General features: G+C 30.8%; 4 protein-coding genes across 6 annotated transcripts; 2 read left to right on the top strand and 2 right to left on the bottom strand.

Annotated features, from left to right (window-relative positions):
* Positions 1-10,569: 10,569 nt before the first annotated feature.
* LOC103494652 (Golgi SNAP receptor complex member 1-1) lies at positions 10,570-13,860 on the top strand. The gene is made up of 5 exons (XM_008455946.3): positions 10,570-10,970; positions 11,698-11,937; positions 12,659-12,826; positions 13,094-13,207; positions 13,501-13,860. Exons 1-5 carry the CDS (start codon positions 10,920-10,922, stop codon positions 13,612-13,614), a joined length of 687 nt encoding a protein of 228 aa, XP_008454168.2. The 5' UTR covers positions 10,570-10,919; the 3' UTR covers positions 13,615-13,860.
* A 963-nt stretch (positions 13,861-14,823) lies between these two features.
* LOC103494650 (uncharacterized) lies at positions 14,824-17,085 on the top strand. Of its 2 annotated transcripts, none has more exons than XM_051087389.1 (2): positions 14,824-15,383; positions 16,706-17,085. In XM_051087389.1, the coding sequence occupies exon 1, from the start codon at positions 14,847-14,849 to the stop codon at positions 15,276-15,278; it is 432 nt and encodes a 143-aa protein (XP_050943346.1). In that variant the 5' UTR covers positions 14,824-14,846; the 3' UTR covers positions 15,279-15,383; positions 16,706-17,085. The 2 variants fall into 2 exon arrangements, with proteins under 2 accessions (XP_050943346.1, XP_008454165.2); XM_008455943.2 differs by having other exon boundaries at positions 14,825-15,383; positions 16,733-17,085.
* LOC103494651 (aquaporin NIP6-1) lies at positions 16,440-19,289 on the bottom strand. The gene is made up of 5 exons (XM_008455944.3): positions 18,980-19,289; positions 18,415-18,639; positions 18,102-18,296; positions 17,609-17,670; positions 16,440-16,958 (listed from the first exon to the last, which is right to left on the bottom strand). The coding sequence occupies exons 1-5, from the start codon at positions 19,208-19,210 to the stop codon at positions 16,757-16,759; spliced, it is 915 nt and encodes a 304-aa protein (XP_008454166.2). The 5' UTR covers positions 19,211-19,289; the 3' UTR covers positions 16,440-16,756.
* Positions 19,290-22,776: 3,487 nt separating this feature from the next.
* On the bottom strand, positions 22,777-27,298 carry LOC103494649 (uncharacterized). 2 transcript variants are annotated; one of them, XM_008455942.3, is made up of 11 exons: positions 26,646-27,298; positions 26,370-26,441; positions 25,844-25,885; positions 25,652-25,754; positions 25,215-25,279; positions 25,057-25,101; positions 24,867-24,974; positions 24,672-24,759; positions 24,462-24,508; positions 23,290-23,393; positions 22,777-23,046 (listed from the first exon to the last, which is right to left on the bottom strand). In XM_008455942.3, exons 1-10 carry the CDS (start codon positions 27,255-27,257, stop codon positions 23,304-23,306), a joined length of 1,272 nt encoding a protein of 423 aa, XP_008454164.2. In that variant the 5' UTR covers positions 27,258-27,298; the 3' UTR covers positions 22,777-23,046; positions 23,290-23,303. The 2 variants fall into 2 exon arrangements, with proteins under 2 accessions (XP_008454164.2, XP_016901449.2); XM_017045960.2 differs by having other exon boundaries at positions 23,329-23,393.
* Positions 27,299-27,595: the final 297 nt, after the last annotated feature.

Here is a 27,595-nt window from a genome sequence, read left to right as displayed (position 1 = left end):
GGTTAATTCTCAAATAGTAATTTGCGATTATTAAGAAAAAAAAATCGAGAAATGACCCTTTTAGTTTTTTAGGTTTTGAAAAATAGACGTGGTTTTTAAATTCCAAAAGCATAACTTCTTAGTCGATGAAATTTTGAAAAAGTGTGTTTTTAAGCCCTAAGTTTTCAAAATATACTTTGTAGGTCTCGTTTGTCAATAATTTGTTTTTTAAAATTAAAGTTTATAGACATCTACTTTTGTCTCGAAATTCCTTTATTTGTTATCTATATTTTGTTAATGGTCTAAAAATCTAAGCAAAAAGTTTAAAAACAAAAATAGTAGTATTTAAAACTCGTTCTTGCTCTTGGTATTCAACAAAATAATTCAAACCATTTTACTTAGCAAAAATGAGAAGAAATGAGAAGAAACTTTGACTAATTAATTTTTTAAAACCAAACAAAAAGAATGAAATGATCAAGAAACAAATCCTTAGTTCATGACTTTTTAAAAATAAGCTTAAGAGATCCTTGAAGTAATTTTGTATTTATAATTATATGACACTTTAAATCAAAAACGTTTTTTTATTTATTTATAAATTCACTCTTTCTATCTACATTATTTTGAAAACTAGAGATAGAGGAGAAGACGAAATTCTTCAATAAATATGAAACTAAAAAAAACGGGAAGACGAGATTATTTGATGGATACACAAGTTTTGATAGTGTTTACTATTTTCAACTTAAATTATTTACACCAACTTATAAAGTCTGAAATATCAAATACATCTATTTTTAGAAACTCAAGAACTAAATAAGTTATATTTTGAAAATTCTATCAGTAGAACACGAATATTCTTCCAAACTCGAGAATCAAAAAAAAAAAAAAAATTGCATGAAGAATTTAATGTTACTTAGGAATAGAGGCTAAATAGTAAATAATTAATTATTTTTAATAATAAATAGTAAAAAAGAAAAAAAAAAAGAAAAAAAGAAAGAGACCAAAGTATTCTTAATTATACAGCTTGATTGTAGCGTAGCTTGGTATGGTGGCTAGAGCAAGTCATGTTGTTTAATTTATTAACATACTTAGATTGGGATATGTCTCCCTATCTTAATACAAAATTATGTATATATAAACAAATAACAAAACAAACCAAAATGTTAACAAAATTTCATGTTTTAACATAAACTTTGTTAGACTTCTACAAGTGACTTTAAATATCATTGATATCTGGTGGACTTTGATCAGTACGTAGTAATAACCCTATTTAAAATTTTTGAAATATTTTCAATAAATTTGTCATTTACAATCACTTTTATATGTGTATTCATATATATATATATATATATATATATATATATATATATATATATATATATATATTATTTTAAAATTAAAATTTAATTTTGGAAACTTTTTATTTAAAAATAATATTTCATCTAAGTCTAACCACCTCATTCCTAAGTTTTCTAAAATAAAAATAAATTCACATATTGTTATGATCAATTATAATATAATGACAAAATATAGTGACCTAGATTTATATATATATATATATATATATATATATATATATATATATATAAAATTTAAATAATGTAATGACCTAAGATGATCTCTTGGACTAGAACATACAATGGTTTTGGTAAGGCTTAATCTCGACATGTTGGTCTAGGATAGGCCTAGGCCAACCCCCTTTTTCTAGGTCGATTTTGATCATAGGTTTCCACTTTTGGCCGTGCGAGAGTTATGCATCTTCTTGATTTTTGTTATTTATGTTATTTGTTAAATGTCGATTATGACCATTGGTATGCAATAACTCCAAACGATTAATAAGAGAAAAGCAAATAAATCAGACAATAAAATTTTAAAATCATAATAATACTTTTACTATAGAGACGACCAAAATGGTAATTTTGTAAATATTTTCAAAAGGGTATATCTCTACGTCACATTATCAACGAAATATTTACGGTTTTGGGTTATTATTATTATACATGTATATCTAATTAAATTTCTTTATTTATGTGATATTAATTAATTAGAGAGGGCACTATTTTAGTTGTATGATTAGAACATCTCATAGTATAGATTGACTTTTTAGTGAGTAGAAATTTGGAATCATAAAATCCTAAAACAATGATGGGTAAGTTGGGGAGAAGATAGAAGAATTATTTATGAGTTTCAATTCAAAATACATAGATATATAATGCATCGATCTATTGTCCACTCAAACTAAGCACTTACAATTATTAAAATTTCATTTTGTGGTTGCACCAAGTTGAGTATTATCTTTTCCTCAAATTTTAGAAAAGGGTTAGGTAAGCATCCACAAGTGGACTCATTCCTCCAATCAACTTATTTATAATATCACATCCTTTCATTTGTCTAAACCCTACCATATCTATTTTTTTAATTTTCTTCTTCTTCTTCTTCAAGAAAAGGAATGATTAATTTGAATCTTAGAATGTATGTTTTAAAGGTATATGATTTGGAAATGGTTTAGAAACGTTTTCATATATGGAAAAAATGAATCGAATCTATAGTATATATAAAAGGATGGAAGTGAAAAACTTTTTAGTCACATTTTATCTTTTATTATAGCTTTTTTTGAGTCTTGTATTAGCGACAATTTTGTCATTCACATAGATTTATTGTTTGTGATCATTTTCACCTTCAACAAGATAGAGTTAACTTTTAAAATTTTAAAATTTTCTCTCAAATTAATTATGTCATTTAAATTGATCCTAATTCGTTCTTCATTCCTCCCCTTCCCTTAATCTTCCATTTTCTAATTATTCTCATTACTTTATCTCATATTTAACTCTTTTGTATTTCTTGTAATCTTTCAAATTTTTTTTTTCAAATCTTTGGATATAAATAATCTATTTTTTTTCCATTCATCTTAACAAAATGTTAAGGGTGAAGAAGTAATCAAATCATGATTTTCTATTCTCTTTTGTTGTCTATTCTTTTTGTATATAGAAATCTGTGTATGTAGGTATTTATAAATGTAGCAAAATTTTAAATAGACACTAATAATTTTGATTTGAACCAATTATCCATTGTTTTTGGTTTGTTTCTTGTTTTAGTTGAATTAAAAATAATTAAGAGATTTGACTTCGGGAAGTTATTTTAAATGACAAAAATTTTAAAAATATCTATAAATATAACAAAATATCATTATCTATTTGTAATATATCAAGATAAAGGTATAAATAGATATAGATAATTGTCTATACCGATCTATTACGGTCAAAGATCTACTTAATGGATAAGAACAACAATTTCTATTCCAATTTTAAAAAAATTTCAAAACTAATTTGATTAAAAATTTGTAAAATTTTTTTTATGATGATTCTTTTCCTATTTGACTCCATGGTGAGAGATTCAAACTACAAATATCTTAATTAGTCATTGGTACATACTAACATACACCTTTGAGATATATATATATATATATATATATATATATATATATATATATATATATATATATATATATATATATATATATATATATATATATATATATGTATATATATATATATATATGTTCGTATATATTTCATATATGCTAATTATGCTAATCTAATATATATGTATATGCTAATCTAAATATTGTGTCATAGTAATGACTAATTCACACGTTGGTCTTAGGATCACTAGAAGAAAATCTCACTAATTAAAGTTTTATTACTCTCTGATTAATTTCTTTTGTCTCTCCAATTGTTTTTATATGAAATATATAATAGAAAAAGAATCATATTATGTAGAATTTTATTTCAAATGTATCTATCAACTATTTTTCAGAAGAAAGTGATTTCACCAAACTAGATATTAGCTAAAAGAACAACAACAACATTTTAAGTTTTGTATTATTTACAATAATTTGCATTATTTTATTGGGTTACTCAACCTTTTTAACTCAAAAAGTTTTTTTATTTTTTTTTATTTTTACGCGAATAATATTCGGATGCACGTGTGAGTTCCAACATTGTTTACAACTCACAATTACACCATATAAGAAATTTAATTAAGAATATACAGTTTTTTTAGAAAACTTACCACTTGATAAATTGTGATCGATGGAGGATTGAGCGTGCAACATGTAATGCTTTAGGCTCAGAATTTGGACCAAGATTTAGAATTCGAATTCGACACCTGAAGAACGTTCCACGATTCTCCCATGTGACATGACTACATCATACTTGCTTGTCTTAAAGGCATTCACTCGAGTCCATTTCGACAAAAAAATCAATTCCATTTTGGTTCTATTGTTATTTCCTTGGTCCTATATTGCTTCTATTTCTACTTTATAGTTTGATTGAACAATGGCTTTTAGTACAAAACCCACCTAAGAAACATTTATATAAACTTTTAGTATGGAGGAAGATTCCAAGAGAGAACAGAGAAAAAGAGATTCTGATTTCAATGTTCACATTTGATTCTATCCATTCCAAACAGAAAGTTATTTTGTACGCAACAAAACTCTCAATAGAGAAAAAGAAATCGAAAACTCCCACTTCTTAGTCACTTCAATTGAAGAAAATGTCCAAATGGGAAAAAAAAAACCCTAATGAGACCCAAAGTAAAGCATTAAGTGATCAGAAGCCCCAATGGGACCTTCCCACGTGTGAATAGCAATGTGGTTTGTCCTTATTCTTTCTTATAGAGAGGTGACAAATGGCCGACAATTGGATTGACAAATTGATATCAAATAGAAAGAGAAGAATTAAAATTAATTAAAATGATATTAAATTCTCTCTTTTATTAGGGTTCTTCATTTTCTTTGGTGGGTGTCCCACACTAAACACCACAAAAACAAAAAACATACAGTACATCACATATTTCTTCTCATTATGTTCCCTCTTGAACTAGTGTTTCAAAATTTGTTTGATGCAAATTTGGGATGAACATCCCTACTCGCTGCTCTCGTTCGATATTTAACTCGAATAAAAAAAAGTATAAATATGTATATTATATTGTTTTCGTCATTTCGCTTTTATAATAGGTACATTAAACACGTGTGATAATAATTTTGAATAAATATCTCACTTGTTTGGTTACTATTTCATAAGCAATTTAATTTATATTTTTCTTTTAAAACTATGACAAAAATAATACACATTCACGTATTACATCTTGATTATTTCACTTTTGTAACAATATGTCTTTTTTTGGACCCAATTGATCAATGGTACTGTTTTAGATAAATATCTTAGAACCTCGACACTCCATTTTCTGATGCTAGAAATTGCAAAAGTATTAGTTCTTTACTTTTTTACACACGTGAAATTTTAGGTCTACTATATTGTGTACATATTAGTTTATCGTTGATTTTTCTTTTCAAAAAGTGTTTTAAGAAAACACATTTACTGTTGTATTTTATTGCCTAAAAGTTTGTCATTATTGATCCAATTTTGGTAAAAAATAACTTTTATTTGGAGAGTAAATTTAAAAAATTATATCTAACATATGAAATAAAATAGAATAATTAAGTAAAGTAAACTAAAATAGTAACTTTCCTTTATTTAATTTATAAATGTATTGTTAGACAAATCAATGAAGTATTGAATTATGCCAATAAAATCAAATTCACACCACTTTTCTAGGTTAATTAACAGAAATTAAATTAAATTTGATTGTTTTTTAATATTGAAAAATTTGATGTACAAATCTTTTAGATCCTCAACCTACACTTATATTATATTATATTACTTGATATAGTCAATTTTGGTGTTTTGTTACAATGAGATTTGCAAAAGTAGATAGGAGACGATACGATGTGACATGTTGTGTAAGTGAGTTGCATTAATTGTTTGAAACATATATATTTATTTGTGTAATTGTGTATCATGCATGTTTTTATAAATGGTTGGGTTTTATTGGAAAATAATTCAACATTTGCTAGTGAATAGGATCGTTTATTAATGAAAACTTGAAAGTTTAACCGATGTATTTTTATCTGGGACAATCTTTTTTGATGTACGTTAGGGTGAAAGATTTAAAACCTTTACAGATGTCAATTGAGCTAAGTTCTTAAAGACTATTTTGGATATTTTAAAATATATAATCAAAATATGTTTAGAAAATATAACAAAATTTCAAATTCTCAAATTCTCAAATTCTGTTATTAATAAAGGGTAGTATTGATAGGAATGAAAAATTTAAAATTTTGCTATATTTTGTAAATATTTTTTAATTGTTTTCTATTTACGATAATATTTTTTTTTTATTTTTATATTTGTAAATTTAAAAACAAATCAAAATGTTCTAATTTGATTCTTTTACTATTAGTATATACAAAAAGAAAAAAAAAAAAATCAAATTTTCTCATTTTTCAAATTTGTTCAATTTTTATTTCATATATTTTTAAATGTTCAAATTTAGTTATTGCATTTTCAATAAAAAAATAGTTTACAAAAGATAGCAAAAATACGTTTCATTCTCACACTCATAGTATTAGAACTATTAAACTCATTATTTTTTTTTGCTAAAATACCATTTTTTAAAAAAAAAAATTTGTCAAAAATAGGAAATTTGACAAAATATTTATCTTTCATAGAAAGATAAGTATAATAAATTTTGTTTGATTTTGTTCTATGAAGATAAATAATGTCAACTTTTCTATTTTTGAAAAGACTCAATTTTAATTTTAAAATTAAAATTTGTTTAATTTTAAATCTTTGAACTTTTTATTGTCCAATTTTAATTATTCTATTCACTTTCAGAAGATCTTAAATTTAGTCATTCAAGATTTAAAATTGGTTAAAATAATAATAATAATTTAATGTCGAAGATAATATTTTTTTATCATTATCTTTTCTAAAAGAAAAATAAGAAAGAAAGAGAATTAATTAAGTAGAAAGAAACTTGTATGTTTTCACATGAATTAATAGAAGTTATATATGTTTGATCATTGTTTGTGTTAATGAAATGTCTTAGAACTAAAAAGATTGAAAAGAAAGAAGATGCTATTGGGTAAGAATGCACTTATAGATTTCATCTCTCTCTCTTTTTGGCTTATATCCAATTGGATTGAAAGTCCAAATGTACACATGACTTCCTTTTTGTTGGTTTCTTCTTTTTAATTAAAATTTTTAAATTTAGGGTTTCTTAATTTTTCTTCCCAAAATCTTTGTGTAAGATTTTCTTTGTCCACTTTTAACTTGTTCAATTGATGTGTTAATTAAAGTGGTTCACTAATTCAAATATGATAAAGCAAATCCAACCAAAATTATGATTCTTTTTAAGAGATGCTTATTTGGTGAATTTAATTAATGACACACCAATATGATCATAAAACCATTGAATTTGAGCAACTCCTATCTAATAAAAAATAATGCTCAATTTCTTTTGATATCTTTTCGAATTCAAATCTTTCAAACCAACGTGATGAGATCATAACTCTAGTATATCAATATATATTTAGATTGAATTTAATTTCGACTCATCAATTTAATTAATATTTTGGTATTATATTCATGTCATGTGTATACTTAATTAGTTCTCTTTATAATAAAATAAGAATTTATAACGATAACGGATGTGATTGATATTTATTAGTAATTCTCCAACCCACTTTCAAATTTTAATTAATTACTATTCAAATTTGGCAACTAAAATATTATTCTTTCATATACTATCTTTTCCAAATAGGACTTTGCAAAGACATATATAAAATTAAAGGGGAAGCTTAGCTTGGTTTTGTTGACTTGCATGTAGAATAAGAATCACTTTGCAAAGTATAATTTGGCTCAAAGTGATTTTCTTTTTCCTTTTTGGAGGAAACAAGCAAAGCATAAAGTTTGAAATGACTAAAAAGATGTTTTTAGGGTTAACTTAAACTTACAATATAGCTTTTGATTCAAGTCTTTAGACTACAAAACTAAAAGTAAGTTTTAAGAATAATAATGTGTTGGCACTACGTTATAATTATTAACATCAGTATCGATAATAAAAAAATATTATAATTACTCTTTAAAAGAATAAATATAATTAATTATTAGCCATTAATCATCACTAAGAATCACAAACTGAACTAAAATTAAATTCGGTAATACGTCTACAATTACATGTGATTCGAACAATCCAAATTCAAAAAAAAGGAAGAGAAAAAAAAAATTCTAAGTCAATTATCATATGTATACCCGTACTATTATAACTCAAGAAGAAGTAAGTCAACTCTCGTTCATAAAACTTTTGCTACAACTAAAAGTAGTCTCTCACTAAATTTAGGTAGTGAAAAGAAATTGTAACAAGTCACAATATTTAAATCACTATCGTGTACATGCAAATCAAATGCAAGATTTCGTCAAAAAGAATTTAGTTCAAGTATGATTAATTAACGTGACGACTTAACCAACTATTCGAAAAGTTTCCTTCATCATTAGTAAAATTATAGCTCGTCCATGCAACCATCTTCGTCTCAATAAGAGAACGAGGAAGTACAATCTTCCCTTCATCTTTTCAATTGATTAATTTTATTGTTCTAATAAAACAAATAGATATCTTTGAGAAAAAGAAGAAAAAAAACTAATTGAAGAAGTTCATCCTTGTTTAATTTTTTTAGGTTGAAAACGTTGAATTATATGTTCGATTGTTACTTATTAGTACGTAGTAGTTTAGTATTTATATTGAATACTTTAGTATTAATATATGATTAAGTGGATCATATTAAATTAACTTAATTACTATTGGTTGAATGCTTTTAGTATTAAATATGCTTTTGAACTTTTTAGTATTAATTTAAGGTTTGATGGATTATTAGTATTAGTCGTTAAGTACTTTTTTGAATTGTTTTAGTATCAATTTGTGGTTCGATAAACTATTAGTATTAATTTAGTATTTTTTTGAAATATTTTAGAATTAGTATTAATTTAGGTAGAACACATTTTCAAGTGTTTAAATAAAAAAAAGAGGTTATTATAAACTTTTTCAATGTATTTAAATAGTTTTGATGAAAAGAATTTATGTGCAATTGATTTTTTTTGAAAATATAATTTCTATTTTTTATATTTTTGGTGTACAATAATGGTGTCGATTGCGATCGAGAGGCAGATGAAGTTATTGGGATTTTGGCAAAAGCATTAAAAGAGTAGTTGTTACACCTCTTTGAAATGTTTAAGAAAGTGATGAGCTCCAAACAATTTAAAACACTTTAAGTAAAAAACGAGTATCAAAAGAAGGTCCTATAAATTATCATATGATTTTATGTTAGAACAAGAATGTTTATGTTTGATAGTAAACATTTTACGTATCGTACATAGTGGATTAAGCTATTAGATTTTAAGTATGAATGTTATGAATTATTTCGATTGTATTTGAAAGGGTTATAATAATAGGCAAAGTACTTTTATGATTTAAAGTAGTTTTTTTGACCAGAACATATATTAATGGACACATTAAAGTAGTTTCAAAGAGTTGGTGGGTGAAGTTTTTTGCAATACATTCTTGGAAAACTATTTTATGGAGTTGCTTTAATAATTGAGTAGATTTCTTTTAAAATATCATATTTAATATTATTGTGTATTTAAAATCATTCATTGTTTTAGAAAAATAATGTTTGGGACATATGATTCATGATTCCATTTATTTTCCATATTTATACATTTTATAATATGGATATCCGATAGAACTACTTTTTTAATTATAACTTATCTTTTTAGCATGTTTTTGTCAGGGTTAGTTTTTTTAGGAATTCCACGTGCTTAAATTTAGAGTTACTATGATTGAGCTAAAATAAAAATGAAGAAGTGTTTTATCCCTATAGATAGAAGTTTTCAATTCTCTTAAGCATTCCTTAACCATACTTTTCATGACCTCATGACCCTTCTTATTCTGATGTGATATTGGTTTTGTTCATATCATTTACTCAACAAAGGGTATTATATGGCCATCGATTTTCGCTTGGTTCTTCTTTGAACTACACCTTACTATTAGAGGTTCCACTTTGATACCATCTTTATCGTTGATAGATTTTGCTATATTTGTATTTTTTAAAAGCATTGTTATATACTTTATTATTATCGCTAAAATTGTTATCTATTTTAATTACTCAAGAATGAACCCTTGAGACCTCGTTGAAGAACCTTCAACGATACCAATAAGGGATAGAATAACTATAATAGATAACAATTTTAGGAATAAAAATTAAGTGTATTGCAACCTTTTTGAAAAATTACAAACATGGCTACTAATAGACTCTTATGGTTTATCAGTAATAGATCAATATTTTCAGTATGATTTATATTTAATATGCATTTATCATCTATAGACTTAAACAAATTTTGCTATATTTATAAATTTTCAAAAATACTGCTATATATGCTAATATTTTAAATATAATTACTACATTTGCAACTAAACCCGACGATAATCGATTACCCAATCGTAATAGAAGGAACCAAAGACCAAGCACGTGAAAGGCCCATATATTTGTTTCACTTGAAAGAAATGGGCCTAGACAAAGCCCATAAAAAGTTAGCCCAGCTCAAGTAGAAAACCCACGCACGTGACGTCGAACTAGCAACCACCTTTGACGACGACGTTTCTTAAAGATAAAAGTCAAAAACGAAAAAAAGTTTTAAGCCGTTTACATATTCATTAGATAGAACTCACCGGATAGCCAATTAATATCGATGTTTAAAATGAGAACGGCGTAGACGATCTCAATTTTCTTTTCTTTTTTTGTTTTTTTTTTCCTTGATTAAAGCTTACGCAAAATTGAATTTATTTTTGCTTCGTCAAGGACTCTCACCGGTTGATTTTTGCAGACGATCTGTCTCGTCTCTTAGCGAACCCATTTCTTCGTCCTCTAAAGCTAAAATTTTTCACCAATCCTTAAGGAAGAGGCGGAGGAATTGGATAGATTTGAGAAGAGAGGATTCGATTCGCAAATTTTGACCCCTGTTTTTTTTTTTTTTCATCAATAATTGATGTCCATATCCATGGAGATTCCTAGCTCGTGGGATGCCCTTCGCAAACAGGTTTGAATTCTTTTATTAATTCTTGTTTCTTTTTGGTTGTTTAATTCTATTTGCCTTGTTGCCCTTATTTTTTTTCGATTCGGTTTTGTTTTTGGCTTTATTTCTGATTGTCGGTAACCTTGAATCTTGTCGTTTGGATAACTGTGAATTCCGTTTCTTGTTGTGTGTGATTCGAGGAATTATGAATGATCGATGGTTTGACTTTTAACTCCTGATCTATAGCTTTTTAGTTTTGAATTTGGAGAATTGGGATTTTGGAATGTGAGATGTGAATTTGGTCCCGTTCTTGTTTTGATTATACTGTTGAAGTCGTTAAATCTCTGGATTGTTATTCTTGGTATAGTTGTTTTACGCTTCTTTGTACAGAAATGTTATTCAGATATATAAGCGTTGTTAAACAATTGGGAGTCCGGGTCTATACCATAATCTTCCTCTAACCTTCATACATATATATATATATATATATATATATATATTCAAATTTTCGTTGTTTGTAATGAGATTGTAAAATTGATTAATTTATAATGAAGATAATTTCTTGATGCTCGAGGATTTTGCAATGAACTTGGACTGGACTACATTGTTCTGCCTTGTCAATTTTATATCTTTTTTTCTTTTGTATGTATGAGAAATTGAGCTTTTTCTCATTTCTGCTATTTAATTTGTTGTTGTTGTTTTTTTTTTTTTTTGGTAATGGTAATGGTAATGTTTCTTATGTTTCCTACAGGCAAGGAAACTTGAAGCTCAGTTGGATGAGCAGATGAATTCTTTTCGAAAACTGGTTTCAACAAAGGGTTCTACGAATGTTGAGACTGCTGATAGTGATGTTGAATCTGGGATAGAACGTCTGTTAAAGCAGCTACAACAAGTGAATTCACAGATGCAAGCTTGGGTCTCATCAGGTGGTTCCGAAATGGTTTCCCATACCTTGACTAGACATCAAGAAATTCTTCAAGATCTTACGCAGGTACTTTGTCTTTAAAATTTTTGTGTAGTAGCTATGTTAATTTTTCCAGATTGGAAAGGAATGAAATGCTGGTCATTCTTTTAGATAACCTGTAAGTTTTGAAGAATTTCCTTGTGCACAATTACACAACAATAAACTCATGGTTTTGGTTAGTTGGCATTTTCGTAATGGTGGTATTGGAACAAAACTTTAGGGAGTTTCGTAGCTGATTCAAGAACATGAATTTATGCACAGGGGATTTAATGTATAAGAGTTGGATCTGAGCCCTTCACCGTTGTGGAAAATGTGATTGGTAGCAGATTTAGAATTTTAAAACACTAAAAACAGATGTATGTTTTAAAAATTCACTTTCTAGGTCACAGGGTGACAGTATCCAAGTCCTATTTTCAATAGATGCAATTAATTTGAAAACTAGAAATTTAACTTTGGTACAACACCGCAAGCTCTCATCTTCCCTGAGCGAGAATCTCCTTCCCCTTTAATTATTGATATTGATATTGTTGAATGTGAGGAGTGATGAGTATGAGGGTAACTATTGGAACTCTTTAGACTTCTTTGTGAGATCTGGTGTATAATTATTCTATATTAAGTAACAAGCTAAGAACCTAGACTTAGCTTCCGCAAGTTCCTTCTTTTTCTCGTGATGTTTTTGGTTTTCATTGTCTTGCTAGAAGTTTGTTGTGCATGGAATGTAAGACCAAGTTTTGTTGATTTAGTGCAGGAGTTTTATCGTCTTCGCTCCAGCCTCCGAGCCAAGCAAGAACATGCTTCACTTTTAGATGACTTCAGGGAGTTTGATCGTTCAAGACTTGAATTGGAAGATGGTTTGGGAACTGCAGAACAAACTCTTCTAAAAGAGCATGCAACTATTGGCCGTAGCACAGGACAGGTATCTTTACCCATCATAATCATTTGTATGGACAACAATTCCATTATATTCTACTTGAAGGTTTGGTTTATGGATACCTTTCACCGAGTTTCATTTTTGGTTTGTCAACGTTGTTACCGTCTTAGTTACCGTAGGAATGAGAAAGTTGTGTAAGTTATCATGTTCTGTTACCTGTCATTTATTTTCATGTTTTCTGTATTAGTTATTATTTACATGTTCATCCAGCGTCTGAGTTTTAACTTTTTTTCTGAACTTTTGGTCTTACAGATGGATAATGTGATTTCACAAGCTCAAGCAACCCTAGGTGCACTTGTCTTTCAGCGATCGACCTTTGGTGGCATCAACTCAAAGCTTAGTAATGTTAGCAGTCGCCTTCCATCGGTAAGTAATTATTGTTGCTCTTTTTCTATTTTTCTTTGGCGACATAATAGTTTTCAACACAATTAATTTTCTAGGGTAATTGCAAGGGGTAAAACATTTTGGGATAATGGTCTCTCGTTGATAGAATCTAAGAATTGGACCTAATACTATAGCTGCAAATTCTTTTACAGAGTTATTGATATTGATACTTTTACTTTCAATCTAATTGCCATATCTGCAACTGACCCAATTCTTGTTATCTGGTATTCAAAAGATGAATCCATTTCACTGATTTAATTCCAATGATGGTTCAGGTAAATCATATCCTTGCAGCAATAAAGAGAAAAAAGTCAATGGACACAATCATACTCTCTCTTGTTGCGTCCATATGCACATTTCTGATCTTCATCTACTGGTTGACCAAGTGAGTTGTGATTATGTTCTTGGCAACTGTGTTTAGTGAAAGTTGTTACATGCTTGTTGTTTACATACTCTTCTACAGGGTCCAGCTCATCTTTTCTTATTGACTCTATTTGTAACAAATTTTCCCAGTAATTCATTAAATATTTTTTGTAAATGTCACTGAACTTTATTCCCTTGTCGAGGCAGGGTGGTGTGAGGGTACCATATAATAATCTATTTACCTGCATGGGAAATTGAAGTTGGTTCTATAACTACTTTCATATTATATATTTAGTCATAGTGCCGACAATGAAGATTGAGTACAATAGGTGTAGAGAATTTGAAATGTAGACTTCTTAGTTGCACGTCTTGGTGTATTGTTTTACATTTGTATGTCGGTCGAGCTATGCACGTCTTGGTGTATTGTTTTATGTGTTGATTATTTTCCAATGCTTTGTGAGACCAAGGTTGCATACCTTATCCAGCATGTGAAAATATTGTTTCTGAAACACCAAATTGTCTTGACGACGTACCTTTTTATATATAAATTTTGTTGGCAAGTTTTGAGATAGGATCTTTGAATATATTTGAATTTTGATTTGGAATAATTATCCGATTGGGATGATAGTGTAGGAATATTTAATTGTGTGCATTGTGAATTAGACAGGGATGGTTTGTATCGACTTTCTACGCCTTGTTATCGGAACTTTGTTGGTGAGGGTATTTTTTTTTTTATAAAAATTATAATAGTTATTATTACTAATTGGAAGCACTTTTTTAAGCATTTGCTTAGTGTTTAGCTTTGTGGATCAAATAATTATTGTCAACCAAAGAAGAGTGCATAAAATTTAATACTAAAACTGAAATTAAAGACATATCTCCGGTGTCAAAGAATTTTGGTTTATATGAGTGGAATTTTGGTAAATAGCAAAGTTATTGAAAATAATTTTAAAATATAATAAAATTTAAGTTCTATCGGTAATAAACATTTATTGGTGTTTATCAACAAAATAGTTTGGTTCATTTTGTTATATTTGATCGTTTATGATATCATTTTGTTATATTTGATCGTTTATGATATCATTTTGTTATATTTGATCGTTTATTATATCGATACCTTGATTAATTACGCTGCTTAAGGCAAATATGTTCTAAACTGACAAGGTAATGGATAAACTTTGCGAGTAAATCAATAACAATTTGAAATATGAAATATGAGTCTGATTTTGTAATATTTGAAATTTTCTTTGGTGAATTTATGAAAAATTGGGTGTTTGTAATTTGTGAAAAGAGAAAGAACGAAACAGCATACCGTTGGACCAAAAAAATCGGAGCGGGAATGGAGGAAGACGATGATCCATGGTTAGCTCCCGACAAGCTCTACCATTTCCTTCTCTGTTTCTCTCTCACAATCCTCTTCGCTTCATTCGCCCTTCACACGCGTTATCCATTCATCCGTCGCCACTCCATTCTCATCGGATCCGTCCTTTCTCTTTGCGCCGGAGCCGCCAAAGAGGTCGCCGACGAACTCGGCTTCTTCAAGTCCGCCGGAGCCTCCACCAGGGACGCTGTTGCCGATTTAATCGGCGTCTTGCTCGCTTCTTTCCTTCTTCACGCTCTCAGATTCTCGATCCGCAGCAGCGGCGGCGATAAAGAAGCTTGCCCTAATCGGGACATTTTAATGGTCTGAAATGATATGAGAGGTTTTTCTTTTCTACTTGCTGATGGAGGGAAGTGAGTCGACGTTTCTCGTGTTCTTGATCATCGATGCGATGAACAGAGGGATTCGTTTGAGGTGAATTTAACGTGGTTTCGTTTTCTTTATTCCGATGAGAATGTTTTATATTTGGGTTCATTGGATTGGTTTTAGCTTGCTTGTTGTCATTAGATTGTTGAAGAGATTTTCAATTTCATTACGTTGTCATGAATATTTTTAGTTAAGAGTGTAAATTAAGAAAGGAGGAGTAGATTACTTCTTATTGTATTACATTCTTGCTTTATGCTGATTTAACTGCTGAGTTAGCGATGCGTTTATTAGATTTTGTTAGGCGATTGCAATATAGCATCAAAGGATCTTCAAGGTTTAGCTAATCTTTCCTTCCAATTTTGAGTAATAATGATATCCCCAGGCTCTTTATTAACATCCTTGCTTGTGTGTTGTCGTCCTTCCTTCGACCAGTGTCGACGCACTTGCTTATCTGTGTTAACATGCTTGCTTGTGTGTTGTCGTCCTTCCTCTACTGCATGTTGATGTGCTTGCTTTAGTCATGTTGACGTACCTGCTTGCACCAGCTTTGCTGTGTCAAATGACCTACGTTCCCCAAGAGCTCATTGTATAGAGAAAACGCTATAATCTCGCTAGATAATCTTTTTGTTGATTTTTTAAGATCGTGCTGGTTTCCTCACAATTTTCTCTTCTTAACGGTTTTCTTGAGGAAACATTTATATTCATAGCCTCTTCAACCGCCTTTGAGGGAGAAGTGTCTCTTCTTAGTTAGCTATGGCATGTTAACTTTATTGTGGGATCTCTAGGGAAAGAATAATAGAGTTTTTAGAGGAGTTGATAGGGACTCTAGTGTGTTTGATCCCTGGTGACATTTTACGTTTCTCATTAATTTTCGATTTCAAAGACTAATTATTTATAGGCGACGTTGAACATAGTTGGTTATCTTGTCTCTAGAGTTTTATGTTTCTCATTCAATGTTTCTATAAATAAAGAAAAATATATATTGTCATAACCAAATTCCAATTTCTAAAACAATTTTAAAACACTGTTGTTTGTAGTTCTAAACTTTGGGTTGTGCTTGGAAACGTTCATAAAAAGGATTTACAAAAACTAGAAATCAAATGGTTATGGAGACGGGCCATAGTTTTCTAGATACTACCCGAATTGAGTTTACAATTCAAGTGCTATAGTTTCATTTCCAGATTACAAAAACAATTATTAGGGAGTTTCTTTTCCTTTTGGTTAAGAACTGGAAATCCTTTGGTTAACTATCATACACAATGACCAATACTTGCAGCCTGTCCATAGACATTGTTCTGTTGCGTATTTACTACTGATACCGAACATACATTTGGTTTCATTTTTCCATCTTATCGATCTTTCTGATTTAGGTTCAAAGTGTTCTCTGGGTTATTTAGGTAGGTCGGGCAATCGATCTGTTGTCATCGTCGAAAGCTTGCTGCAGTAGAAGGCAAGCGAGAATCACCATCTTTGTCAGGCAACTTAACTGCAGTGTAGATTCCAGCTCCACACAATGTCCCTAATATGGGAGCTGTGAGGTAAATCCATATGGCTTTGAAATTGTTTGCTGCAATGGCTGGCCCCAGTGTTCTTACTGGATTCATTGAAGCTCCAGTTGTTTGTCTGTTACATAATTAAAACGAAAAGCTTTTTTAGTTTGTTTGTTGTTTAATGGAGGTAATGTTTGTTCATAAGATAAGGCTCTAAATTTTGAAACAATAGCCACTTAGTTCGCATCTGTTTAACTCAAGTTCTTACTCCATTATATACAGGAAATATCTACATTTTTAAGAGGAATCGATTATTAATAATTGGATGGATCATTATCGATAATTAAGTCTCTATACTTTCAATTTTGTGTAATAATTTAATCTCCGTACTTTTAAATCTTAGAAATCTATCAAAATTTGATGTCAACTTTTATTATTTAATGATTTAAACTTTGTAGCTTATAAATCCGTTGAGTTTCCTATGGATCTAACATTTTATAATAAAGATTAAAATCGTATCTTCATTGCGGCTATTTTTCTATAAAATTTTAAAACTACTAGTTAAAATACATTTCAATTTACTCAAACTATATTATGCTAACATATGAGAACAAATTTGAACAAACAAAAAGCAGTTAATAAATTTTAGAAAAATTATTTCAAAGGAAAAATGTGTTAGAAAATATTTACAATTATAGCGAAATTTTAGAATCAATTCTACTTAATTAAAAAAAATGTAAAGTTTTGAAATGACCGGAGATATAGTTTTGGTTTTGGACATACCCGGCAATGAGTATATTGAGCATAACCGTTGCTCCTACGGCGATTCCCGCCAACTCTCCCACCTGCCATTTTCATTTATTTATTTGTTATAAAACTTATACAAATTTGACAATTGTCCATTTAGTAAAATTTAAATTACGAAAACTTCTAAAAATATTTAGATCTCAAAATATCAATAGAGATAGATACAAATGGTAGTTCATCTTGATCGGTAGTAGTTCGTCGTAAATATTTTGTTATATTTAGTAATATTTTAGTTTATATTAGTATGTTTGAAAAAATTAAAAATAAATTTTTAAAGATAATTGTAATAAAATATATAAATTGACTTAAACAAACTTAGAAGTAACTCAAATCGTATAACATAACATTGCCATACAAAATCTAGATAAGGGTTTAATTGATACATTTAAAAATAATATGTATATATATATGATCTAAATTGTATTGAGTTTTCTTTTTGTTTATAGACGAACAAAAAAGAGGAACTCACAGCTCGAGTGTCGGTAGCAACGGCGGTGAGGACAAACATGAGGTTGAAGCTAATAATAAACTCGAGAGCAAAAGCTTGGGCATATCCACATGAAGGAACAGTGGCTCCTCCTCCCATTATTGGATCAAAGATCCATTTCAATGCAAACGAAGAACACAAAGAAGCCACCATTTGAGCTCCAATATACAATGGCACCTGAAAGAGAATTCAAACAAGTCTTAAAATATGAACTTAGAAAAGATCGTATGGTATATATGGATCAAATTCTTAAATCACAAAGTAACCGAAAAACTTAAGCATAATGGTTACATACATGCTTCCAAGGAAACTGCTTCAATGCAGCAAAAGCAATGGTGACGGCTGGATTCAGATGGGCTCCGGAGATGTGACCCGTTGACAAGATCACGATCATCACTGCAAGGCCGGTGGAAGCCGCCAGGCCGATCAACGTTTCGGTTCCTTCCGTCTTTTGGTTCACTATGGCGGTGGCAGTTCCGGCAAATATGAGAATCAAAGTGCCTATAAACTCTGCTCCCACCTATTAGTAGGGAAGGAGAGACAACTTTTATGTATATAATCTTTAAATTCCAAAAAAAAAAAAAACTTAGAGAGAATTGCTCTCTTCTTCCTTCTCTTTGTTCCAACCATAATTTAGGAGTTGGAGTGCATCTTGAGCTACACTCATCGTTGTGTAGTCTAAAAAAAAGTAATTAAAGAAGAGTATTGTCAAGTGCATGACGATAAATCGTGGTCGGACAAATTGAGTATGAGCTTGGCGGATATGAATGCACAAAAATATTTCTTCTGAGACGTGGGGTTAGTGTAAAGCTTAGAACTTTAGAAACTAAAAGGCTGATCTCTTTCTATTTAAGGGTTACCTTTCTTGCAAGTGAAACAGGAGGGTATGGCAATGAACAAGAAGAGACTATTTTAGATAAGCCTCCTTCTTCACTCCCCCAACTATCATCAACATTGAAACAGATCCAACTTTTGAGAAGAGATCTTTTACCATTCTCACTTCCATGCTGATTTTCTTTCACCCGTCCAAACAGTGGAGCTCCCGGAGTTCCCGGCGTCACCGGTGTCGATGGAGCTTCCTCTGTATCCATAACACCAAAGTTCTAAAAAGGTTAATTAAGTTTGTTCTGTTTTTGGCTTTGGGGTTTGTCACTTTTGTGGTTGGTGAGTGAAGTATGCTGAGAATGTTTGTTTATTTATAGCAGAAATTTGATTGACTTAAGGGAATCCCAAAAGTAAGAAAACAGAAAATTAATAACATAAATTTAGTGGTTGTAAATAATATTTTGGACTCTTTTCCATCAAAGTTTTTTTTAACGTTTAATTTGACAATTTACGATTCAACCCACGAAGATGATTATTTTTCTCTTAGACTCTAAGATGTCACTTTTGAATTATTAGATTCAAATATTATACATCTTCTTCAGATCATACTTACATGTACTAGTTTTTGTGATCGGATCGTTTTAAATCAACATGATGATACGATGGAAATGGAAATGTCGTGGTTCTAAACAAAATCTTTTTGGATATTATATTGGTGATTCCATGATGATATTTATTGGTTTAATTTTGTTATTTCGACTATTAATGATTGTTTTTATTTAAGATGTCTTTTGTGGAAACAATACATTTCATATTTTTAATCTTGTATCAAACAAAGCATATGGGATTGTGACACACATCTCAAAATTGCACATGAGTTTGGCTCTCAAATTTCTTATAAAATTTTATAATTAGGACCAATATCCACCATTTTACTATTATTATTATGTAAACAATAATTATAAGCCTTAAAAGAATGTCTCCAACACATGATTTTGAGTTGAAATATGATTGATTAGGGGAAGTATCCCAGAAGGCCTTTAGCTAATTAGTATTTTAATCCACTATTTATTTTTAATGTATTATAACATTAAACATAAATTATGAGATGCAAAGAGAGAATCTCTGAATTTGGCATATAAATTATTTGTAACTATTCCATTTTTGTTTTTCATAGTATTGTTCTAACTAAAGCTTAATTAATTAAGTGGGTTGGTTTTGGTCCATTCTTTCTCATTTCTATTTATTCTTTCGCCTTTAGTCGTTATGAGAAATATATATATATATATATATATATATATATTGATGTATGGCTAAATTGGTTCACTTTTTGTTTCAAAGTATATATGCTTAATTCTTTATGAGTGTGTCGAATACAAAAGCATTCAATGCTATAAATTATTAGAGTTTCAAATTTTTTAAAATCGTTAAGTTTTGAAATTTAATTGTATGGGTATCTTAAAATTAGAATGAAATTGAGTGAGTTGTCTTTTTTTTTTTTCTTTCAGAGATATTTCATTGTCTTAATAGTTGGAAATACTATCGATTCTAAGTTTTCTATTCTTTGTTATATATCTCTACTTTATTCTTTCGTCAAGAAGAAAGAAAAACGACCAAACACATTACATAATCAATCAAGAAAGATGACAAGGGAATAACCCTTAAAAATGATAAACTAGGTAGAATATGACTAGGTGGCATAAAATTTGCTATTCTAATCAATTTGTGAATAATATTCTTTTCCATTGATCGTAGTTATCAAAAAATTAGAGCTACAATTGAAATTGAATTTGTTCTTCCATTAAAAGCAAAAGAAATCTCATACACTCTGATTCATACAAAAAAAAATATCAACACGTTCGAAACTAAAAATACAAGAATTAATATTCGTTTAGTACAACAATTATAAAAATGAAGGATCAAACTTTCCACATCTAAAAAGATCATGTAAATTATCATTGAACTTACTCGTCGATAAAGTACAAAGATAATGTGGTTCACGATAAGATTGATGAAATAGAGGGGAAAGTAACCTATAAAGGTCGGAGTAAAGTAGAATATAAATAGGGTGTGGCATAGAAGTTTTGGATCCTTCTTGTGACCCAAATGTCCTAATCTCTCTTTTCATTTATGTGTTAGAAAACTTCTCTCACTTTTGGTGACAAAGAATTTTACATCTTTCAATCTTCTTAAGTTATTAGATTGTAGTTGAATCAACTTTTGCACTTATAATGCCAAAAATGTGAATGATATTGTAGTTGAAGCTTGAGGCTTTAATTTCTTTGAGATAGTTTTCATTCTCTTTAATTATTAGTACTCGAAGTAAATAAAGAGCGTAAGTATACCAAACCTTAAGAATAATACACCAAACGTTTCAAAAATATAGAATATGAAATACTTTCAAAATATAAGAATGTATCAATGCATTCTTAAATATTGCACGTGAAAAAATAAAAATACACATTTAATTATATTTTATTTTAGAGAAAGATTATCCTAAACTTTGTAGTCATGTTATTAATATCACTAACCACGTGGGGAGAACCCACAATAACTAATATATACGAATATTTCACAAATACCAAATATGATAGATAATAACACATCAAACAACTCTCCATACCTTATGCCTCAATCGATTACTCGCACTAGAGCAACAAATCCAAATAAGCTATGTGTCTTAATGTACAACGCTCAGGGAGCATATTCCCCTAGATAGCCTGAACTTTAATGATAACCAAAGAATAAATGGTACCTAGTCTTAGCCCGACTAATAAACCAGGATTATCATAGCACCAACTATTGATGTCATGCATCTATAATTGATTTCAAACAACCACCCAAGCAATGAAACCATGTTTGAAAATATTACCTCTAAACGAAAGGAGGTTAGCCCCAATCACCGCCAGATTCCTAGGACGTAACGAATCCGAAGCACTACAGTTGAAAACGCTCCCGATCGATAGGGGAGCTAGGTCACACAATCCTCTCTACCAACCTCAGCCACGATTTTAAAGGAAATCGTCAACCTTAGCATGAAGGAAACTATTTGTATCCAATATAACCATAGTACTAATTGTTGTAGAATAGGATCTATTTCTAATGAAAGTTCAAATCATATCCAACAACCATATCATAAGCATATTCACGTTCCTGCCAACGCAAATGGGTTCTGTCAACCAATTACATAGTTGAATTACTATTCTCTCTATATAATGGGTCACCTTAAAAAAAAACATAATACCATAAATAATAGCAACAACAACAAATTGGACCAAACATAATGTCTACAATTTGCATAGAAAAGATGATTAATTACAAGAAAATGTTTTACTAGATATTTGAAAACTGAAAAAAATGTTTTGATTTCTCTACCTTAACTTAAAATTATGGAATTAGATAAAAAGAGATCATCTAATTTTAAATTATCGAATTAGATAAAAAGAGATCATCTTATCTTATTTTAAAGTTGTCTAAATAAAAAGAGTGAATCTCCTTGACAATTATGACATTCAAATATATTCATATTAGTTCAATGATCCATCCTCACCGTTATCTTCCTAAATTAGGTCACATTTTTTAGTCCACAAGTATAATCATAATAAAAAATTTCAATTGCAAAGGTAAGATTATCATTTATCAAGTTTGCATAAGCATGCTGCAAATGTAATTTTCATTTGTTTTTTACCATTAATGTGTAAGATTAATCAATAACGTACTAACAATTAACAAAGAAACCCTCAACCATCGTAATCAAATTGTGTTTGTTGATTATCGATTTAACTATGGAGCTTCTAGTAAACCATATTTCGTACCGATTACAAAAGACAAGTAAACCACAAACAGCCTACTTTTTAAATTGCCATTAATTCTCCCAATAATGAATACATACCTCAATTTGTAAGATCAGATAAGACAACTAATCACGGATTTAATTAATAAAGAGAGAAAAATGGAAGATATCCGAACTCTCTCTCAAATCCCCACTTTATCTTTATAAGAAAGCTTGCCTTTTATTTTCCACAAGCAGCTACGAGTCTCGCAAGTCACAAGGAGTATTGAAGACCACAAAAATCACAGCTGGTGTTTAGTGATAAACAAACTGCAAGAGCCCAGAAGATCGATCAAGTAAATACAACAAACGGAGCAAAGCCAAAATCAAAATGACTCTGCTGCTATTCAGTAAAAGCTAACAATTTCTACTTTGGTACACAAAAAAGATGGAATGTCCTCAATAAATGGTTGAACATAATCCAATCCAATCTAGACTACTTCCTGCTTTGTAACAATTAAATTATAATTGGGGAAAAGGGAGATCAAAGATGAAAAATGGCTACGAAAAAACCTATATCAAAGATTTCAGCGAACTACGCCACTTAAGTACTTTTTGTTGTATTGATCTGCAACTTTGGACAGTGATTGTATTGTGATTGGGAATCCGGGACCCATCTGCACATTACAAAAATAATGAATTACTTCACCATTTAGTAGACATTCAGTAGTTGCAACTAAGAGGATGTAAGATCCCAAAGAGAAGAGATATGTATCAGCGAAGTGTGCAACCATCATTTCGGTTTATGAACATGTACTTGAAACAAATTATTCGTAGAGTAAAACTGATATGCATCAACTTATAAACAGCCTACCAATAGAACTCCAAATGTAGTGAAATATAAGGATCAGAATTACAACAAAAGTTTACGAAGTATTCAAGGTAATTGAAACCTCCTCCTTTTTTTAATTTGTGGAATGTTACTAGAGCCTAGACTATTAAAAACTTTCCTATTTTCTCCCTATTTTATGATCGCCATGACCCTTCCTTAGCTGATAACTAACATGCCTTCAATGCTGAATACTATCCATTAGCATTCTATCACCTACAAAAATAAATGATGGACAAATAGAGAATGGGATCTTATGGTCAATATTTAGAACATAACCTGTCTCATGTCTCATATCCTTTACTAACCTTTCAGACATTTTACAAGTTTTATCATTTGTCAAAACAGCCGATATTCCCTTGAACTATTTTGAATATGTATGCTACAGATGAATTATTCAATAGCCTTGATAGCAAAATAGTACTATGAAAATTTTTGGAGCCGTTGAACTTCTTAGTTTCATGCCAAGACATCGAGTGTTCATACATCGAGTGTGATTCATCCTAATAGCACAGACACGTACTTTTTTTTAACAGTTTTAGGAATTCGACAAAGGGAAGAGGCAGATAACTTGCAGCCTATAGCAATAAAGATCTAAATTTAACATCAAAATAAAATCTTAAAGATGCAGTGAAAGAAAGCCCGTTATGAAATCACAATATTTGTCCCTAGGACCTCCATGATCCATGTTCATCAAGTTTAGAATTGGAAACTCATGCATGATTACTATTGCATGATCCCAGTAGATCTCTGAGAGATTTTCACACAATAATTTTAGTTGAACTCAACAATGTATCACTATGCTCATAAGAAATTCAGATGTTGCCATGGCCAGAACAATAGTTGAAAGAATTACCGTGCTACATATGTGGAAGGAATTTAAATATCCAGCATATTTTGAGGCTGCAATACGCATATAATTCAGTCAGAGAAACCAAAGAAAATGCTATGACTATCGGCAGAAGAGTCGTTCCGTTGATAGGAACATTTTTCATAATAGTAGTATAAGGACTTAAGTTCAATGATGAATGAACTTGTATTGAGGGGGAAAAAGAGTACAACTTGCCTTTTTTCAAGCCGGCAGGCTTTGCAAGCAAAAGAGCATTCACAAATGCACCAATATTTTCTCGTAAGAACTCTTCTGAATGACTCACCTGCAAGAAACAGTTTGTGCTAATTAGATGGGTACATTCTGAAACTGTTTCAGCATCTGCATTCCTTATGAAACTAAGCTATATGCTTCAAACTAAAGTTATTTTACCTTCCCAAGCCCCACATGCACAATAGATGTGGAATCCATTTTAAAATGCATGTGTCCTTCTCTTGCTTTCTTTAAGGCTCCTTTGATATCACTGGTCACAGTACCTAGCTATACAATATGTCAGCACATCTGATTTGATTTCAATCTATAAGCAATGAAACACCATAGAAACAGAGGATTGTGTGCTCACTTTAGGATCTGGTAGCAATCCACGCTGTCTCAAAATCTTGGAAATCTAAACACCAATAACATCAAACGTTGAGTAAATGTTCTATAAAAATATTCTTCTTGAATACATAGCCATCAGCTTAGAACAATACAATACACAAAAAGTTAATTTCCATAAACCTTGCCGATGCGCCTCATCATTTCAGGGGTAGAGAAACACTTGTCAGCATTGAATTTCCGACTGCCTGCATACGTAAAGTTAGAGAAATGAAGTCCCAAACAATTATTAGTTTGAAATTCAAGTTCTCTAACTAACACCACCAACTTGATTTTGCAAAGCTTTTGATCATGTTTGTTGGGCCCATTTGAACTACATTATATTATGAGAAGCTTTACCCAAGAAGAAGAGTCAATACTTAGGTGCACTTCTACAAAACTTCTTAAGCTGTTATTTTTTCATGACAATCCTAGACAGTATAGAGAGACCTTAAAAGGGCTAATTCCACCTCTCATTCAACATTAGGGTTTAATTTAGTTCTTGAAATTTTAAGTACAGGAATAATATAAACTTTTCCCTAATAATAAAAGGAAATCCATAGGGTCAGTTCAGTTCTTACTTGCAATTTGCTCTATAAGTTCAACGCCACCTACAATATCAGCTCCAGCAGCCCTTGCTTCCTCAGCGTCAGCCCCTTCAGCAAAGAAAGCCACTTTGACAGTCTGAAAGGTAATATATATTTTTTCAACAAATTAACTATATATTGAGTTCCAATATGACGTGCTCATTCAAACAGAATTCATATGCTTACCTTCCCAATGGAATGGGGCAGAGTCATGTTACCCAGAACTTGCTGCATTTTAGAGGAAGAAAGTCATGAATGCAACCAACATTTTATAAGATAAATACATTGTAAGAACTACGTAAGTAGAATACTAAAGAACCAAAGAACAGAATCATCAGGGGAAAGGACGGAGACATTGTTATGTCATGTTCATTAAAAATCAAGGATGTGAATAACTGTCAGAAGTTATATAAAATGAGTGTCAGAGTAGACCATTTAAACTTTCTAACAAATTTAAATAGTGAATCAGACAAATCATTCATATATATGCCCTCTGATAACCTACTTTGAGAACTCTATTAAGGTGAGCTTAAACTGAACCGTTAACGGGTATCGCATTCCAATAAACCAGTCGAGTACGGAAATTCCCAGGTTTCCTCTCTCTCCTAAATTTATTTCGTAGTTTCAATCTAGGCTAGTAACAGAATCATTCAAGCTTAATACCTACTGAGAGCGAGTAATCCACTGAGTACAAAAGTAATAAACGCAATACCATTTTCCTAGCATCAACCCCCAATCTTGCATGTGCTTCAACAGTCTCATCAAAATTTCCCTTGGCAGCAGCCTGAACTTGAATTTAAAAAAAAAGAACAAAAAACGAAGATTAAAGGATGGGATTGTCAATAACCATTTTTAAAGCACGTTCATTTTACAACTTCAGAGATCATGCAGACAAATATTCTACAATCTACAGCTTTCAATTCTCCCAAAACTCCGGAATTAGAGAAATTCCTCATGAAAAGTTAAAACCACAATCTTATACACTGACCTTCACTTGCCGGATAGCGTCCGTCAAATCAAGAACTACCTTCTGTTCCTTCTTCTCGACTTTGATCAGCATTGGAAATGGAGCAGTAACTTTATCCTCCTCAACCTTCAAAACCCTCCTCCTCCATTGATTCGCCGCCTCAATTTTCTTCCTTTCCTCCTCCATTTGCCCACTCACCACACCCTCTTCTCCTCCACCCGAACCCGTATCTTCCGGAAGCGGAGCAACACGCGCCGCATAAGAAACAGGAGTTATAGATGGACTATCCTTCATATACCGAACATCCTCACGAGTCCACGTCCTCCGACCTTCAGGGCGTGGCGGCGGCGGCGGCCCCTGTGGAGGCGGAGGAGATTGAAGCGGTTCTGGGGAATCTTGGTTCTCATCGGCTTCTTGCTTGGGCTTGACGGCATAGGAAACTGGCTGAATGGGAACGGAACGAGAGGTTCTTGGAGAGGATTGATCAGGGGGAGACTCGGGATCTGGGTTTGAATCAGATTGAGAGGAAGAGAGTGATCTACGAAAGTGAAGGAACTGGGGAGTTGAAAGAGAAGGAGGTTTGGCAAAGGAATGGCGGCGAGCATGAGTGAGGATGAGCTTGAGAACTGCCATTGCTGTAGCTCCTCGAGACGAAGAAGAAAGAAACTGTGGTTTTAGAGGTTTAAGTCGGGAAGAGATCGCAGGTTCTTGGTTTAGAAATATGAGTCGAGTCCGGTCCGGTCCGGTCCGGCCGTTGTGACCGTCTATGGCTATGCTATGGAATATATATGTTTTGGAATTTTGTGCAATTTATGTTTATTTTCTTCATTTATTTTGGAAATTGCAAAAACACCCCTAACACAATTATGCCCTCAAACAAACTTTTGGTTATAACAAATGCGCCTTTAAGTTTGTATAAATATTAAAAATAGACCCTCAAACTTACGGTAGTGGTAAAAATTGAACTCTCG

This window comes from Cucumis melo, chromosome 7, assembly GCF_025177605.1.
Source record: "Cucumis melo cultivar AY chromosome 7, USDA_Cmelo_AY_1.0, whole genome shotgun sequence".
Lineage (NCBI taxonomy): Eukaryota > Viridiplantae > Streptophyta > Magnoliopsida > Cucurbitales > Cucurbitaceae > Cucumis > Cucumis melo.
This window is presented reverse-complemented; position numbering and strand designations above follow the sequence as displayed.